The sequence below is a fragment of the Tripterygium wilfordii genome, chromosome 21 (genome assembly GCF_013401445.1).
Source record: "Tripterygium wilfordii isolate XIE 37 chromosome 21, ASM1340144v1, whole genome shotgun sequence".
In the NCBI taxonomy this organism is placed as follows: domain Eukaryota; kingdom Viridiplantae; phylum Streptophyta; class Magnoliopsida; order Celastrales; family Celastraceae; genus Tripterygium; species Tripterygium wilfordii.
This window is the reverse complement of record NC_052252.1, coordinates 4599625-4618151: the sequence shown is the minus strand read 5'-3', so window position 1 is coordinate 4618151 and position 18527 is coordinate 4599625. Positions and strand designations below refer to the sequence as shown.

The window sequence follows — 18527 nt, the reverse complement described above, 5'->3', positions numbered from 1 at the left end:
ACATGAGAAGCATAGGAGACAATTGACTAAGAACTTCCCTCCAAATAAGACCTCTTGTCTGGCAATATATTCATAGAATACAAAGCCAATCAGCAGGAGAGAAATTTTCCAAATGATTTCATGTAATAAAAAATTGCAACCCAACGTCCAATGATTTACACCATGCTCTTCTCAAGCTACAATATAAAAAATAACACCCCCCCACCAAAGAAAACAAATAAAGAGAATTGAAGAAAGTTTCTCTATATGGACCTATAATCATTGACCCTCAGAAATTTTTTTCCCTCTCAGTTGATTAGGACAAGTGCCACTAACCCAGATACCGACAGCAAATGAAGGCAAAAAATTATTATCTTCAGCTAGGAGCAGGGAAAATTGTGACATGAGATACCAAAATCGTTTGTTCAGGTAAATTTGTTGTTGAAGAGAGCATTTGATCCTGGGAGTGGCATGGGAGTATTAGCTGGAATGGGATGCTGCAAAAGTGGAATGTGGCTTGGAACTGCAAATGGTTGCTGTCCATTTGCCACAAAAGGAGGCGCCACACATAGCTGCAATGCTTGTCCTCCAATTCCTGCATCAAGAGAATGTGTTAGTTTCATATGAATGATTCTCAACAGTCATTTGAGCAAAATTCAGGTATAAACACAACAAAACATCTAATCTTGAACCACTCAAGAAAAAGGCTGTTTAAGTGGGGCGGAATCACAACAATGATGCTGCAAAGGATCACGACTATGTCAGGGCTTGCCTTCTTTGCCAATGTAGTAGTATCGCTATTCTGCTCTAATCAAAATTTAATTTCAATCATGTACAGAACAATTTTTAATCGTGCGAACCCCAAATTAGATTTAGGAATCAGGAACAATTTTTTCTTCTTCTAGGATCTAGTTATTTCCATGGAGTTAATTCTCAGATTCGCAATATATTTGTTGACATGCCAGTTTGCTTAGCCAATACACATAAAAAGACTTCAAGGGATTGACTCCGATAATGGTACTAATCACTTAGTACATATGGTGATTGCACCTTATCTGATTTTGCAAACACATTGGTGCGTAACCTTGTAAATGCTAAATAATGAAAAGCCACAATGCATACACACAAAGCTACGCGGACTTTGTTACTTGTTACAATAACATTAACGTAACAATAATAACAACACTCAATAGTGGCAGCATTAGTAGTAGTCGTAGTAGTTCACTTGTACCTTGATGCTTTGGCATTTGGACCTGATGCGGAGCCAATAGAGGACGTCCAGACATTGTTGAAATAGCAGCTGCACCGTGAACGAAATCCTTCAAGGCAAAAGATATTGATTGAGCAACCACGAGATATGGATATATACAGTCATAGATACATATTGAAGGAACAGGAAAGAACAAGAACTAAGAAGTGTCCAATGCAAGAACAGAAGAAAAGGACACATCAATTCCTACACAATATTAAAAGAAAAAACGAGAAATATATACATTGGACCAGAGAAGTCACATTAAGTATTAGCCATAGTTACACAGTTGCTTAGATGCAGAATCTGGATCTATTTTATTTTTCATTGATCAGCTGATACGACTGATCTAGTAGATATCTCAATCATGTTATACTTTACAGCATAATGGTTTCTCTCAGCAGTCATATCAACGATGGATATGATTGGAACCATCACTTTGCAATTTAATAAAAATAGTATCTCCAGGAGAATCCAATGAAGAAATCCCCAAATAAAAAGGAATCATAAGTCAATCTAAAATGCAGTGCTGATACCAGAAGTTCACGGAATATGTATTTAACAACCAATTTTATCCACAAGTTGTTGCGATTCAGAGTTTTATAACACAACTGGACATAAGAGCCATCCATCTAGTAGAGCCAAAATGTTCTAGTATAAACAAAATGCAATGAACAGTCACATCACCAATCACAGGGCTCAAGAAAACTAGAAAATAGGTTATAGTCCTTTTATCAGGAAATAATGGTTGTCCCACACCAGTGGAATCAGATGCATGTTGTTTTGCAAGATGACACTAGTGCATATGAAAGCAACCTCCTTTGGGACTTTAAAAGCATCGCAAGTCCTTTGGTAACCAAAAAAAAGTAACAGAAACTAAATAATGCATTAAGCACTACCACACACAGGAAAGAGATTATAGGAACCAATATAATGTTCAGGTGGTGAATCGTTTAAATTTATTTACTTTATATCTTCTGCCATATATATATATATAAATATTGCTTCATGCACTCCACAAAATGGTTAATTTGAGTAACAGTGCTCCAAGATTTAAAATCATAACTACTTCAAGGACACTCTTTAACATAATGGGGTCATATAATCCTATTAAACTAATGGTTCCACGTATAGACCGTATTTTACCTGAGGAACTTGCTGCACATAAACATGCTGCCCGAATCGTCCAATCATAACCTGAGAGAGAGAGAAAGAGAGCTGCAAATCAGAATGGTTGATGATGATGAAAGATTCAATTCATAAATGACCAGTTCATCAGCAAATGCTGTTAATATCTCGTGACTGAATTCTAAAATCTGCAAACGAAAGATATAACTAAAACAATGAATAAATTTCTTTATTACTTACAGCTTGAGAATTTGGAGGCACATATCCCGGCCCAGCCTGGACCGGATGATACTGAGTAGCGTATCTAGGAGGTTGTGTCCTCCCTCCCGCATGTCCGGCAACCTAACATAAAAAAAATAATCAGGAATTCCAATGGGAAATATGGCAACCTTTATTAAAATCTTAAGAAATAGATATTAGACTCAGCAGTGCCAAGGGATATGACACGACATATTATGACTATTACGATGTTGAATGTTCAATACCATTTGACAGAAAATATCAATGCCTGTTTGAAAAATACAACAAAGAATAAAAATTTCAATGCCATCAGAGTGCGTTGTTGCATGTTCATCTCGAATAAGCAATCAGAAGAAATGTAGAATGCCCTACATTGGATAAATCATTCCAGTGATGTAAACAAAGTATGAATTCTTTTCAACAACTAATGGCAGAAGATATGCAGAGCCTGGGAGCCACATATACAGCCAGCGACCAGCGTATATCACAGCAGCATAGGGATAGGATGAGAAAGCTTAGCAAGCGTATATGATACAGAAAGGACATGTGTAAGGCGATGAGACAGAGACACTGGGGAACAAGCATCCAGTTGTAAACAAGCAAATTAATCGGATTCTAGATAAGTCAGGCAAAATTTTCTTCTGGAGGATAAATGAAGAAAAGGTGACATATCTTGTACACATAATATAAAAAGAAAATGTGTTCGCTTCCGCAGTGCTGAAGACTTTAGAAGGAGAATTCACATTAATATAGGAGCCCATAACTACTAACATGCAAAAAATAAGCAGTAAAAACAAAGATAATAGTACTTACAGGTTGGGAAAACTGAGAAACAGTGCCACTATTTGCAGCAGTCAAATTATTGTATGCGGAAATTTTTGGAGGCACAGATGACCGAGGTGCAAAAGCAGTGATTCCAACTTCTGGCCGAGCAGCAGCAGCAGCAGGTACAATAGGAGGCATGTAACCGACGTTTGCCGCTGACATTGTTACAGAAGGAGCAGCTGATAGAGGATTTGCAAAAGAGGGAGAGAAGATTTTTGCTCCAGGATTGAGCTTAAATTCCTAGGAGTATGCCAAAATGAAAGGAGAAGAGAATCAATGTCATGATAGCAAAAAGTTAATCCTGCTAATGCAGCACTGTGTTTACACAACAGTCTCTGCAGAGATGAGTGGTTAAAAAACCAACTGACTTCTACCAAGTTAACAAAAACACAACAGTGTATTGCCAATTAAGTATTAAGCTACCAGAGGTAAGATGTTACAGCTTGGAAAATGCCACCACAATTACAAGATCGCGACAATATAGTGGTAGGGTAACCATCACTCTGGTACCTATTATCCATTTTAAGAGCCAAACTAGTTGAACATATGACCAACCGACTAACAAATACAATCTGGAGTAGCTATTATTTTATTCCATTCTTATTGTTTACCTTAGAGCTTCTATTGGATTCTGACTTCTGAGAAGGATTCACATCAGCTGAAGCTGTAATTGAACTAAAACCTATGACAGTATTTGTGCTGGAAGAGATTGAAAGAGTTGAACAAGCAGTATCTGGAGAAGTGTCAGTAGAAGCAAGCCGTTCATAGATTTTATTTTCTGGCTCATTAGGAACACCGGTAGGATCATGATATACTCCATTTGGCGACAGCTTGGATGTCATCTTTGCACATTCTCTGCCAACAGGATGGCAAGTATCAACTGTAACGCATGCAAATGCAAGGGTAATCAGGCCAGGAAAATCAAAAACTATAAGTAACACATGATAAAATTGGCAATGGTAATATCCCACAAAAGAGATGGTATAATTCTGCCACCATCAGGACAAAGCATGATATAAATACATCTTGTGTTTGGAAATGCCATATACGAAAACAGAAATGAATTTTCCTTGATTACTAACATAATGTGAGCAAGGAATAGGATCCTTCAACAACCAAAGGATAAATAACTAGGAAAGACTACAGCAAGAAGTTCTATTTTTCCGGAGTGGAAGGGAGGAGATTCTTGAACAAGTAAAAGGATCCAATGACTTTGAAAGAATTGATGAGGAACCGCAGGACGTGAAAATCTCATGTACGGTTCTGTAGAGTGGCAGTAAGGGTGACTTATCTGTCAACTTTTCCACTATCACCCCCCAAAAAACAAACCCTCGTCAATATGTCGCAACAAATTCATTTGTCTATGGGTGAGAGGAAAAGCAGAAGCCCAGAAAATGTGCCAACAAGGGGAAAAAATGGAGCAACCACAGCAGATTTAATGCAGGCAAAAGACGAGATTCTCTTGGTTCATATATACACATACATGAAATTATGTCTTAACTCTTAAGAACCAGTGATTTAGATGTATCTCATAATCAAATAATTTTATGATTGCCTATACCAACTACCCAGTTAAAGCCACAACATAGGCCCCAAACTCCCATATGCACCTTGGCAGTCGTATTCTACTTTACACAATACAATGGTCAGCAAAAACCCCTACTGAATTGAAGCAGGCATTTCTAATTAAAGATGAAGCTTTAAATCTAGCCAAGAGTACCTTTGCCTTCTCCATTAATTTCTTTGCTTGATCTTAGGCCTTGTACTTTGTCAGCCTACATAAAACAATTCAGCAGTAAATATCTACTTCACTCTGCAGACATATAACTTCAACTTGCTACTGCTCTTGGATCCTAGGGAAAATATTGATAATGCTTTGCTGACATACACTTTTTTCCTTATGAGTCTCAGATATTTTGTAATCATCCAGCTTCCTTCGTGACCAGTCATCTCCAACCTGTCTGTCAGGAAAACAACAAACAGAATCTAAGGATGAGAAAGGGGAACTACAAAGGTAATTATTCTGCAGTGCAATGGTGGTCAATACAGCTACAAGATATCTGACACAATGCCTGCATTTTGCTTTTGCCTTTATCCAACACAAGCAAAAATCATTTATAAGGAGTGCTAAGATAGAACCACATATAAGCTTATCAGCTTATCTGGTCATGGCCCAGGCTCGCTAAGCTCGACCCAACTTAAATTGCATGTGAAATATCTAAGCTTAAGGTCGCCACCTTGGCTCCGTAGAGAAGCTCATGAACCCTATTGAATTACTTGGCAAGCCATACCTATGATAATTTTACAAGCTTGCTAGGTTAACTGAGCCAAGCTTGAGCATGGGAAAGAAAACTTTTAAGCTGACCCTGAGCTTTTAGGGCAGACCTTGACTTGAATGTGAGCTGAGCTCAAGCTAAGGTGGCCCAAGGAAAAACTAATATTAATTTTCTTGGCATGACTCAGCTTAGCTTTTGAGCATGAGCTTCATGCTTGGTAAACTGACGAAAGAGCAAAATAGTGTTATTTTAGAACTGGCTCCGCTCAATCCAGCTCATCTCATTTACACTTCCAATGAAGACCAAATTTTATTTGCGACCCACCAAAAAGAAGCAGTGCTGGATAGTAGAACCCAAGAAATACGATTGGATAAGTCATACCTTGTAGTGACCAAGGCATCACAAACTTCTTGACCCTGCATAAAACAGGAAACAAAAACAGCAAATGAAAATGAAGCTATGCGGATTATATAAAGGTACATACTGTCAACCACATACACCTGCTACCGATGAAAAAACCTGACACTTTCTTTTGTAACTATCCCAAAAGTAATTGGGTTATTTATCAGGCAGGCATATCAGTGAAAATAATCTAAGTTATCTGATTAATTCTACTTAGGAGAAAATGAAATGAGCAACAGAGTATCTAACAAAAAAAATTACACATCTCATCAAATGAAAACAAAGAAAAAGCCTCAACTCACAAGTTCCACAAAGTTCGCATAGTCTAAATTCTATAATAAATAAAAACGGGGTGTTGCCATCCATCGACTACTTGCTTCACACTTCACAATAAAAAGTTTTTTGCATTTGAAAAAAAAATTACCTTCTCTATATTTATTTCATCCCTTTTCCCATGCTTAACGTCCATGTCATCCCCTCTATGAGTTAGTTGCAGTTTTCTCGTTTCATTCTCCTTCCCATCTTTTATTGGTACGAAAGCGTAAGCAGATCCACTCTCATTTTGGATTGGAGTCCTGCTTTAATAGGTGCTTGTGAATTGTTAACATATCTATTCAGCCAAAGAGAAGTCGAATATCTCAAAGGACTGGCAAAGTTCTGATGCAAACTTTTGAAGACATAATAACCCTGCGCAAATCTATATTTCCATGCATAGATCTAGTATCAAAGTTAACACCTGAAAATAATTGATACTAAGCAAATAATTTTTCTCAATGTAATTAAAGGTCCACACAAAGCCTCTTTACTTTTGCAAAAGAAAACCAAAGTCAAGCAGTAAATTCTATGAAGGCTTTTTCTTTTTTCTTTTTTTTTTCCACATAGAAAATTTGTATTGAGGCACCAAGCAGGTGCGAACCAGAGAACAAATTTATCCCAGGCAAGTGAGGAGATCATAAAATCAAATACACAATGTTCATGCGATATATTTATTGATACCAATCCAGCATGAGACAGTACCTGATGTGATTAACTGTCTTCTCATCTGTAGTGGACTTCGCAAAATTCTTTGTCTCACTTGACGGGATATTGGGAGAAGGAACACTACCAACAGCAGCTTCTGCACTGTCACCGGTCACATCTCCCGCAACAACATCGCAAGGGAAGACAAATCCCTGTAAACAAACCAAAGATATATCACAGAGATTGTCCGGCACAAACATCCAAGAATTATCTTATAATTTGAAAAAGAAAACTGGAAAGGAACTCAACATACCTTAACAACAATTTGAACAAGGTCATCCGAGGAGATTACAAGTGTTTCAACCTCAGTCCCTTCCACAAAAGCTCCACTACTTTTACCCTTTCTTGTCATTCTAGCTTTTTTCAAAACAATACCTAAGAAAACCACAGTCTATGATTATTTCCTATTCAGAATGCTACAAAATGTTAAAAATAATTAACCATTGAAGACAATTCTTCAGTCAGGCTCCCTACTATGGTCTGAGACATAAAAGGGCTATCTAATGTAATGTATGATTTATATTTTTTACTATTGATAATAAAGTTGAAAAAACAACTCAACAAAGTGAGTCACCTCAGTTAGATTCTGTTATGCTTTACTTCTATCTTATGAGATCAATTGGTAGCAATTTATATTTTGCAAAATGCACAGCTCAAGCGATAGCATAACAAAATTAGTTTATATCACAGAGGATGATCAATAGGGATTCTTTCCCTTTCGTGGTATCAGATCTTGCATGAATTCCCACAAAAGAAAAATGATATTGTCCATTTTCAGGATCCACTTCGTTTATGTTGCTCAATTGTCGTTGAAAACAAACAAGCCAGCTGAGGAAAAGAAGAAAGTACGACACGCAAGCCCATGTCAAGAAATCCAATCTGATCCTATCAATTCCAATACAATAAAATCAATTTGTCCCAAAAATCAAAACCCAGATACAACTCCACTCAGAAATAAGAACCCAGATTCCAAAATCAATAAAAAGCCGCACAAAATATCAGAGAAAACGCACCATATTCCTTGTCAACAGAAGTTGTGTGGAAGATTCCAGAGAATACAGAGCCATCCTTCACGTGCACATCCACTGGAAGTCCAATGATGCAAAGAGTAACATACAGCAAAGCCTCGTTCAATGAAGCCTCCTCCTCTGCTCTGTTCAACCTCCCCATCTCTGTTCCCCAGAAAATCAAATTGATGTACGTCTCTATTTAATGAACTCTCTGTAAAAGTTATACTGTGTTGAACGTGTAAAGAGGGATCTGAAATGACTTATATAATCGGAACGATTTAAGGGAATTGGGAAGCAAAGGAAGATGCTTTTTCGCGGCCGTCAGCTTTCTTTGTTATTAGAATTAGTACATGAAACAGGGTTTTCGCATGCTTTTTATCTTTTTTTTTAAAAAAAATGTTTTTAATATATAATATATTACTGCAATTTAATCATCTTTCTATTTTTGAAATTGATTACAATTTTTATTTTGTAGCTCCAATATGGTTTCACATTTGACAATGCCAAATCAACGGTTTCCAACAAAGATATTGGTGCCTATTCATTTCATAATCATTTGACGATAGTCTAATTTGTTACCTCTTCAGATTTAAGGTATCTCAATCTCGTCCGAGATTAGGGGTCCGGGAGTTGAATTATTTGGTGTGTATAGAATACAATTGTTCACTGTTGGTCATGTTATTATTGTTCTTTGTTGGGCTGCAATCAATGACTCAATGTCCATGGACCACCAGCATATTCACACTTTGGCAGGGAGAGACCAAATCTCAGGATGAGAAGCTCACATGCCCATTATGTCTTTCTAAGAAAATAAATAAAATATATAACATTAAAGCCCAATAAAACCCTTACACCCTCCCTCTGTTACTCTCTACAATCAGAAATGCAGCAGTTCGCAAATTCACGAGAGGAAACAGAAATCCAGGAACTTATGTAAGCAATTGCTATTCTATGGAGGTCGAAGAAATCGAGTTCCTGAACAATGGAGCGAATCCCAAAATCCCCTCGCGCTGCCTACGCTGCGAGAAGGTAAGGTAAAGGTAACAAACCTACCTTCCCATCGGCTTCCACTCTCCAATAAGAAGGAATGGTAAGAAACTTGGACACCCCTTCCCATTCTCATTAGCTCAACTTAAAAACACCATAAAATATTTCATTTCAACAACACTCTCTGGATCGATTACGATCCTGAAGCCATACTAATTCGATAACCTACACATATGGTATGGAACACAGCAGCCATTGCTAAAAGAGAGAACAAGATAATTAGCAATGACTGGAACAATAAGGCAATTAATTAGATACAAGAAGGATTCATAGAAAAGCAACGTCTTTAATATCCATACAAGATACAACTGTTGATAGCATACAACTATCGTTCAACAACCAATCTTTCTCACGAAGAGGAAAATACAGGGTTTGATATATCACATCCAAAGCCCTCAAAATAAGAGAAAAGACAACATAACAGATGAAGAAAAAAGATCAAACATGAACTCTAAACGAGCCTCATCAGATACAGAAACAGAAGGGGGCCTAAATTGAACTGAACAAGCTAGCCAAAGCCCTGGCACTTCGTTCAATCGAGCAATGGAGACAGATCACTGCACATAGCATAAACACAATCAACACCAAAATTCAAGCAATTCGCTTATAAACAAAAATATTCTTACCAGATGCTTTTGAGTGAAATTATATGAGTATAATATCGGTCCCTTAAACTTGATTATATTTGTCCCTTAAACTTGATTATATTGGGGTTTGGATCAATAATTACCTGTTGTGGCTGTTGGTAAGCCCCAGATTGCTGGTAATTACCATATCCAGGATAGCCACTGTAATACATGTTAGGGTCTTGAGGAGGTGGTGCATATCCATAGGCATCATATCCTTGTGGCGCATATCCGTAGTATCCACCACCACCACCACCACCATATTGCGACTGATCCGGCTGAGCCTTAAAATCCAATAGACAAATCAAAAACTTGGATTGGCAGACAAAAGTATGTAATAGAAAAGAAGTTGGTGAATAGAGATGACTACAAACCTGTTTGTTCGAAGGACTGCGCCCCCATGAAAGCCGAATGTTTTGCCCCCCCAATGTGGCTCCATTCAGCATCGATAATGCTTGCTCCGCACTAGCTCTGACATAAATCATATACAGCAAAAAAGTATGATGGAAGTACTTGGATAGAAAAAGAAGAAAACCAAAATTGCGCTGGAGGCAGGTTTACCTGTTGGCAAATTGAACAAAACCACAACGCTTTCCTGGGGGTATTTTCACATGAACTAGCTCACCATATTGGGAAAATACAGCTTTCAAATGGTCATCTGTAACACTGGAATCCAAACCCCCAACAAATATCTGCAACAAACACCACAGGATTAATTGGGTGCAGAAAGAAACAGATCAAATGGACAGTAGAACAAAGTACTCACAGTTGTATTATTCGGATCATCTTCGCCCTGACTTCCTTGAGTACTCTGGTATGTGGCTGCAAAGGAAAAACAAATGTGAACCAATACATAACAAGCTAATGTCAAAAACAACTAGGCAGAAGATAAGAGTAACTAAAATATTTCCAAGTTGCCATCTTGTAGCCTACCATACAGTTTGTAACCTGCCCCAATATATAACAAGATAATTTAAAACAACACTATAAAATGCATCTATGGCCAGTGAAGTAAGCATAAAATCAAATTCAACAAAACAAAAACCACAAGTTAATGCGATCTTTCTACCATCATAAACCCTCACTGATTGTTAGATGATACAAGAGCTTCAAAGACTTAACACATAAAAGTTCCCAAAGAGAACGGCACAAATATTAAGGTACCATCCACAAACAACTTCTACAAATACCATAGACCATTTCCTCTAAAGATACCGTTATGGGAAACAGCAATAGAACTAAATTGATTTGATAATAAAGTTCAATATATATCAGTATCAAGTAGACAAAACATAACCAGCAAGAATAAATATTAGCATTGGAGAACAAAAGAACAATATTACATCAAGGCACTTTAAAGGCATAATTATCACACGTCATGCCCAGCTTCATGTAAAGGTAAAAGATAGGTAAACAACACCAATGCACAATGCTATCATAGTGGGCGGGGCCAGGGACAAGCAATATGTACACATACTTTACCATCACATAATATGTGGTGAGACTTTCAGGAATTGAACATATGACATCTAGGTTATACCTTTACAACTCTACCACTGGCGCGCATGTTCGCTTGTGGCCCATGCACAGCTTCATGTGTAGTACCAAAATCCTAGAGAAGTATTCGAGACCACCTATTGCGACGGTGTACAAGGCTTTCCTCTACTACATTTGAGGAAAAACACATAAAGAAAGACTAGGTTTCCTTTACGATAGGGTGTGGTAAATTCTTTAATTTTAATTTCTTTGAAGGGAAATCCATTACCACAAGTGATAAAAGCTCATCACATGCAAAATTTCTATTAAACAATATGACTCAACATTCAATGTTTTGGTCAATTCTCATCCAAATATGGTTATGGTATGCAAGGCTACAAACGAACGCTCACCGATGTACTCTTAAATCTAGTGGATTGAAACAAATAGAATCCATAGATCTTATATCTAACAAGGAGAATCTTCACAGGCAACAAATTATGGAAGAAAAATTAAGACGAAGGAAATGAAAGAACACCTTTACACTGGAATGAAAGGAAGTCTAATCAAAGAAGGGCCAAAAGAACAGCAAATGATAGCATGACTGCAATCAACAATTTTACTCCTTCAAGCACTCACCCGCAATCATTGCCTCCAATATTGTACATAATTTTTTCTGGAAAATTGAAAGGACACTTTGACACAGAAAAAAAAATGGAGAACTAGTGACAACGCGAATTTAGTACACGGGTGCTGAAGTATGAAGAAATAGAAAAGTGATCTTGACGACTGAAGTAAATGATCAAGAAAGGAAATATATTAACGTAGTAAAAGGAACAAATTTAGATGGACTTAAGACTGAACTGGGAAATTAAGCTCGAGTGGCAAAAGAAAGCCACATAAACTCAAAAAAATGCTTATGACAAACATAATAACTGACCTAAAATGAGGCCACGCATTAAAGTGGAATCATTTCAGCCGAAATCGGTTCCAGGCCCCCCATAATGAGAGCCTCTTGGTGTCCTGCTTTAAGACAACATGAGTTCTATATAAGTTTTTGCATGTTCCAATAGAATCAAATGTGCCCAAGTTTAGAAACGCAATTACTGGAAGGAAATGAAGGTAACAACTGGAAGGATTGTAAATTCCGGGCTCTTTAAATGTATAACTGAGAGTACGTCAAGCTTAGAACCTCTTTTGATAACTTAAACTCCAAAACCATTTATGTGAAAACGACATTGCTGCTTCCACACTAAACGTACAAAAAAACACAACATAACCACCAAGCACATGCATCTATGGAAAATGCTAAGCATTAGGCATAACACCCACCAATTTCAAAGCATACCTTTCTGAAGCTGCTGGGTACCCACTGGCTTCTTAGTAGCAGCTGGCCCAATCCTCATTGCCCTGCTAGAGCAAAATACCCCATTCATCTCAGTCATAGCACGCTGTTGTTCACTTTCATCACCAAATCTGACAAACCCATAGCCCTTGGACCGACCAGTAGCCCTATCTGTGACAACTTTTGCACCCTTCAGTGATGTGTACACAGCTCTAAATGTCTCTTGCAGCAAGTAATCAGTAACATCTGCAGCCAAATCCCCAACAAAAATTGTATAGTCATTACCATCATCCTGACGCCTCTCACCAGCACCAAGAGTGGCCCAGTTAAGCCGGAAATTCTGCTGAGCGCTTGGCATTGGAGTGCCATTGTATGACTGCAAAATTCTCTCTGCTGCAGCACGAGATGCAAATTCGATAAAACCATAACCCTCCGGCAAGCTTGTTAGCTTATTACGAATAACCTTTGCCGATAACACCTGTGAAAAGTCACCCATGGGTGAGAGGCAACAACCAATGTAGGCTTTGTTAAAATAACAAAAACATAGATGCAATGCCGGGAGGAAAATGAACACAGTAATAGAACACAACCGATTAGATTGCATATCCAACCAGTGTACAGATATTATTTACACAACAATGATGATCTTTCCTGTGAGGCTGTGAGCCAGACTAAACCTTTCAGAATTCAAAAAAAATTCCACTAACAAACTGTTTAAACCAAAAGGCACTAAAGAACAATAAATATAGATAAGATCTCTATAGCTGCAGGTATCAGTAAAACTACTTCTATAAGGTACCCAAATAATTAATATAAAGTAAACTACTCAAACTTCTCCTGCCAATAAACCTGTGCATAGGCAGTAATCATCCAAAATATTTACAAGAAAAACAAATGGTAAGGTAGTAAACAACTCCCGTGCACAAGGCTCCCACAGTAACCTCTAGGTTGCACCCTGCAACTCTACCGCAAGGGCACATGTTTGCCAATAAGGAAAAACAAAATTTGGCTTCTTTTCAAGAAAATCAATTAATTCTTTTCATTTAGTATGTAATACCGTTTCAAAGAATCTCAAACAAATGTTATAGTCCAGTGATGGGAAACCTTCCCGCACGGCTCGGGGAGCACCGAATTAGAATGAAAGGTTCACCACAAGCATACAAATTTTCACGTTTCCCTATAAATCCAATTAAGATTGCTCCAAACCCATACAAAGATACTGCAAGAAGAACGCAAATTTTTAAGTATCGCTCATGTAACATCCATAAAATCAAATTCGAGTATATATTACCTCACCGGGGGTGAAGCAATTCACGAGGTAGCTCTCGTCCATCCACTGCTGCAAGTCACCGATCCACAACGTCTTGATCTCGCCACCACCTTCAGCACTCTGTGGAGCGCCATACTGCTGCGCTTGCGAAATAGGCGGCGGCATGGACTGCGGGGTCCATCCTGCGGGTGGTGGCACCGGTTGCTGAGGCGCCGGTGGCATCATCATCCACTGCTGCTGCTGTGCGTATTGCTGCTGCTGTGCGTACTGCTGCGCTTGCTGATCCACCCCCATCTGAGGCGGCGGTGCCATCGGTGGAGGGGCAACCCCAGTTGGTTGTTGCATCATCTTCGCGACCTAATCGGGACAGTAAAGACAAGGTGGAAGATCTGAAAACCCTAATTAGATAGGGTTATGGTGGAAAGAGGAGTTCTTTAGAGGACGACGACAGCGTTATATAGATAGATATATTGTCATGGTACACGTGGCCAAAAAGTATTGGGTTGTGGTATTGATAAGGCAGTCGGTAAAATATTGGGCCGGGCCTAAAGAGGCCTTACTGGTTACTGGGTTAAGCCATCTCGCTCTGGTCGTTTTTGAAAGCAATCAATGGCGGCTTCTTTTCTTCTCCCATATAAACCCTTTACATGCACAAAGCCCTGATTCTTCAAATGGGTTTGAGAAGGCTAATAATCTGTAAATGGAGCTATTTTACTTGTGTGGGAATTGGGTTTCCACCGTTGTCTTAAAACCAGCACTAGATTCTTCAAGTGGGAAGCACTCATTCCCCATTTGTGTTCTCACGAGTTTGAGCGGGTGTTTCTTGGTGCTGCCCGTAATTTCTTCCACTATGCATCTGATTCATGTAAGTTTCGGTTCACCGTTCTGTCTTGTTGTATTTTGATTCGTGTGCTTGTGGTTTCGAAACTCTTGTCGCCAGTGAGGTTTCTTTTGATTATTTTGATTGATAGGAAGATACCGGTTTTGAATGTCGAAAAGCCAATGGATTGACACCTTGATATGGCGGCTGCAATGGCGGATTTGAATGAGCCAGTTTGTGGGGTTTGTTGATATGCTCATACATGTTTATAGTACGTAATTCAGGAATTTGGGGTTTGGCTACGCTGTTGATGTGTTAAGGCTTCTTGCCGGCCAGCAAGGGAAAGTTTCCATCTTTGGATACTTGCTCTTTTTTGTTGGCTTCTTTAGTGAAGGCTAATGAGTTAGAGAAGAGTGTCGAAGTATTGGAGATTATTTGCTGTGGTGTTTCTCCCGATGTTTATTTCTCCAGCACAGCCATTAAGGCATTATGGAAGGTAGGAAGAATTGAAGATGCAAGCCTTTGGGTTGTTTTCGAAAATGGAAGAGTTAGGTATTGTTCCAAACATAGTTACTTAAAATAGTACTATTGATGGATTGTGTAAGAATGGGAGATTGGATGAGACCTTTGAGTGTAAAACCGAGATGGTGAACAATGGTGTTGAACCGTCTCTCGTAACATATAGTGTCCTTCTTAATGGTTTGATAAAGTCAGAGAAATTTGGTGAAGTGAATGTCATGTTGAAGGAAATGTCTGATAGGGGGTTTTTCGCTCAATGGGATTCGATAGAACACTTTGATTGATGGATATTGTAAACAGGGTAATATTGGTGATGCACTTAAGGTAAGGGATGATACGGTATCGAATGGAATAAGTCCTAATTCAGTTACTTTCAACTCGCTTCTGCAGGGATTTTGCAAGAATGATCAAATGAAACATGCTGAGAAACTTTTTGGTGGAAATGCTATTGAGAAGGGTGCTTATTCTTGGGTTATTTATCTGTTTTGTGTTAAGTCTAGGTCTGATTCTCCATTGCATTTCGTGAAGGAGATGTTAGCCAGAAATTTAAGGCCCAATGAAAGGCCGCAAACAACAATTGTTGGTGGACTTTGTAAGCATGGAAAGCATTCAGGGGCGACTGGGCTTTGGTTTAAGTTGTTGGAGAAAGAGTTTGTAGGCAGCTAGTGCAGCAGCTTCAAATGCTCTAATTTACGTTTTCTTTGAGGCTCGATAGAATCACATCCAACACACTCATTTTGGGCTGTTGCAATGATGGGAAAGTGGAGGAAGCATTTAAATTTTAAACTAGGAAAGAGATGACTTAGAGGGGAATTCAACCAGACATTTACACTTAAATTTACTACTTCAGGGTCTGTGTATGATGGATGAGTGCAAAAGAACTGTCACTTTGTGGTAGAGAATGGGTTGTGTATTCAGAAAGTGCAGAGGAAGTAAGTTTAGACCAGCCAAATTGGCTTTCTGCAATGAATAAAGTCAAGTAGATACCCACCAAAAAAGCAGAAAAGAATAATTCATTGAACAGAACAAGTAAAGTAGGCCAACTTGAGGAGAGAAGCATAAAAATGTTTTGATTTTGAGTTCTTCCATGCTTGCTGTTTTTATATATGTCAAATTAATGAGCAAGTTTAATATCTTTTGTCATTCAACTCTTCTATCTCCGATTCTTGTCTTGTCATTTGCAGAAGTTGGAAATGGTAGACATTGTGATCTTGATTGCATCCAAGGTAGCAGATTGTCTGCTTGATCCGATTATAGCACATCTCAATTACATCACAAGCTACAACAAGAACGTGCAGAAATTAAGAAAGGAAACTGAAAATCTGAGGGTTATGAAAGAAAATGTGGAGCTCTCAGTTGGGGCAGCTGAAAGAAGTGGGGAAGTCATAACACCAACAGTTGTTCAATGGTTATCGCGTGTCGACAAGATCATTGAAGCTGCACAGAAGATGGGAGACGAGACTAAATTGAAGGAGAAATGCCTTTTTGGGTGGTGTCCAAATTGCATTCATCGCTATAATTTTAGTGTAAAATCTGCAAAGAAAATGTCTGTCATTGCTAGCCTTGAAAAAGACGGCAACTTCAAGAGAGTATCTCATTTACCGCCCCCTGGAGAGTTCGAGAACCTGTGTCATGGAGAAGCTAAGCTTTTCGAATCAAGAAAGCCGGTTTTGGATCAGATTGTGGATGTATTAAAGGACGAAAGCATCGACGTTGTCGTGTTAAGTGGTGTAGAAGGAATTGGCAAGACTACATTAGCTAAAGAAGCTGCTAAGAAAGCAAAGGAAATGCAACTTTTCGATCATGTTATAATGGCGCTGGTTTCCAAGAATGTCAACCTGAGGGAGATTCAAGATCAGATTGCAGACATGTTGGGTCTGAAATTCACCGAAGGGAGCAACTATGGACGAGCACGGAGGCTTTCCTCGAGAATAAAGAGTGAGAACAAGATCCTCATTATCTTGGACGATGTTTCGAAAAGCCTCGATTTAGAGTCTGTTGGAATTCCATACGGAGACAATCTTGGCGATGGCAAAGTCTGCAAGATCTTGGTGACAACACCAAATGAACGCATATCTAATACATTTGGAAGAAATTCCAAGAAAATCTCAGTTGGAGACTTGCCAGAGGAAGAATCTTGGTCATTGTTTAGAAGTGTTGCTGGTGACATGGTTGACTCTCCTGCCATTAAAGGTGTAGCAAATGATATTGTTGGAGAGTGCAGAGGCTTGCCTTTGATGCTTGAGACAATTGGGAAGAGATTAAGAGACAAGGAAGTGGAGGAATGGAGAGATTTGTTGCTACAACTAAGGAGGTTTAGAGCTGAAAACAAAGATGAAGGGAGTCTACATAGATTCCTAAAAGAGCTTGAATAGAATTGTGTATTCACTTATTCTTGTATGTTTCTAAAAGAGACAATAGTTATCCATTCAGATTCAATTTGGAACTCTGTAAATCTTTTCTCGTCTAACAGTAACAGTTTCCAAGTCTTCTCTGCCTTCTCAGGGTGGTGGTAGTCAGTCTTGAGGGACTGACACTTTCCTCAATCTCTCCTCTTTACAGCCCCTCCAATCTCCAACCATCGAATCAAACACATCCAATAGATTGGGCTGACGAGCATCTCGGTAAAACCAGATGTTACATCGGTTCTTACTTCTCGACACTATCGATAATCATTACCTTGGGAGCCTAGGTGATTAAAACACCTTGGGTCACCGAAAGGGTAAAAGATCTCGAGAAGATCTCAAGGAAAATCACATAAGATCTTTAGGAGATTTACCCACAAATCATCCCACAATCAGATAAGATTTGTATTTTCAAATTCATATAAAAGGGGACTTTACTAAGTTTAATCTCTCTTTTTTTTACTTTTGACTACTATGTAAAGAGAGACTTCTCAACACCGAGCTATCTCACTCGCCCTATTATTTATCAAACTAACTTGAACGTCATAGTGTCCCCCTCAGAAAAAAAAAAAAACTTCTTGATACCAAGAATGGTCAAGTGAGACATGCACAGAACCGAGCAACAAACTATTGAACAATCAATAGGTGGATCCGCTCATGTCATCAACAAGGTTGACTCAAAACGATACGTAAATCAGTCACTTCCTACCGCATCCATTGGTTTTTGCCCAAATTCCATCTCTTAGACATTCAAATCATTTGGCATATCCGGTTGAAGGGTTTAGGGTTGGAGCAGCATTTCAGACTTTGTTATTCAGGATCAATTTGTCATTTCACACATTCACACCACCAAATTCGAGGGCTACAAAGTCATTTCGTAGCAATAACAA

The 18527-nt window shown here is 38.6% G+C and overlaps 3 protein-coding genes across 4 annotated transcripts; 1 reads left to right on the top strand and 2 right to left on the bottom strand.

Moving 5' to 3' along the window:
• Positions 1–34: 34 nt before the first annotated feature.
• On the bottom strand, positions 35–8472 carry LOC119987647 (polyadenylate-binding protein-interacting protein 4). The gene is made up of 13 exons (XM_038832562.1): positions 8133–8472; positions 7373–7494; positions 7117–7271; positions 6524–6674; positions 6079–6113; positions 5310–5382; positions 5142–5196; positions 4033–4301; positions 3410–3661; positions 2597–2698; positions 2375–2425; positions 1211–1298; positions 35–574 (listed from the first exon to the last, which is right to left on the bottom strand). Exons 1-13 carry the CDS (start codon positions 8287–8289, stop codon positions 405–407), a joined length of 1680 nt encoding a protein of 559 aa, XP_038688490.1. The 5' UTR covers positions 8290–8472; the 3' UTR covers positions 35–404.
• A 941-nt stretch (positions 8473–9413) lies between these two features.
• LOC119989284 (polyadenylate-binding protein RBP45C-like) lies at positions 9414–14320 on the bottom strand. 2 transcript variants are annotated; one of them, XM_038834716.1, is made up of 7 exons: positions 13915–14320; positions 12627–13101; positions 10569–10624; positions 10364–10494; positions 10177–10273; positions 9907–10080; positions 9414–9733 (listed from the first exon to the last, which is right to left on the bottom strand). In XM_038834716.1, exons 1-7 carry the CDS (start codon positions 14239–14241, stop codon positions 9731–9733), a joined length of 1263 nt encoding a protein of 420 aa, XP_038690644.1. In that variant the 5' UTR covers positions 14242–14320; the 3' UTR covers positions 9414–9730. The 2 variants fall into 2 exon arrangements, with proteins under 2 accessions (XP_038690644.1, XP_038690643.1); XM_038834715.1 differs by having other exon boundaries at positions 9907–10086; positions 13915–14319.
• A 199-nt stretch (positions 14321–14519) lies between these two features.
• Positions 14520–17794, top strand: LOC119989929 (probable disease resistance protein At1g61310). The gene is made up of 2 exons (XM_038835701.1): positions 14520–14758; positions 16417–17794. The coding sequence occupies exons 1-2, from the start codon at positions 14594–14596 to the stop codon at positions 17605–17607; spliced, it is 1356 nt and encodes a 451-aa protein (XP_038691629.1). The 5' UTR covers positions 14520–14593; the 3' UTR covers positions 17608–17794.
• The last annotated feature ends 733 nt before the right edge of the window (positions 17795–18527 follow it).

Bases quoted from the DNA above. Each gene is read 5' to 3' on its own strand.
- LOC119989284 (XM_038834715.1), bottom strand. From the start codon at position 14,241: ATGATGCAACAACCAACTGGGGTTGCCCCTCCACCGATGGCACCGCCG. The intron at 10,495-10,568 runs GTGAGTACTTTG...TGTTTGTTGCAG, and splicing joins ATGATCCGAATAATACAACT to ATATTTGTTGGGGGTTTGGA. The intron at 10,087-10,176 runs GTTTGTAGTCAT...TTGGATTTTAAG, and splicing joins GCAGTCCTTCGAACAAACAG to GCTCAGCCGGATCAGTCGCA.
- LOC119987647 (XM_038832562.1), bottom strand. From the start codon at position 8,289: ATGGGGAGGTTGAACAGAGCAGAGGAGGAGGCTTCATTGAACGAGGCT. The intron at 6,114-6,523 runs GTAATTTTTTTT...TGTTTTATGCAG, and splicing joins ATGAAATAAATATAGAGAAG to GGTCAAGAAGTTTGTGATGC. The intron at 5,383-6,078 runs GTATGACTTATC...TTTTCCTGACAG, and splicing joins GATGCCTTGGTCACTACAAG to ACAGGTTGGAGATGACTGGT.
- LOC119989929 (XM_038835701.1), top strand. From the start codon at position 14,594: ATGGAGCTATTTTACTTGTGTGGGAATTGGGTTTCCACCGTTGTCTTA. The intron at 14,759-16,416 runs GTAAGTTTCGGT...TGTCATTTGCAG, and splicing joins CCACTATGCATCTGATTCAT to AAGTTGGAAATGGTAGACAT.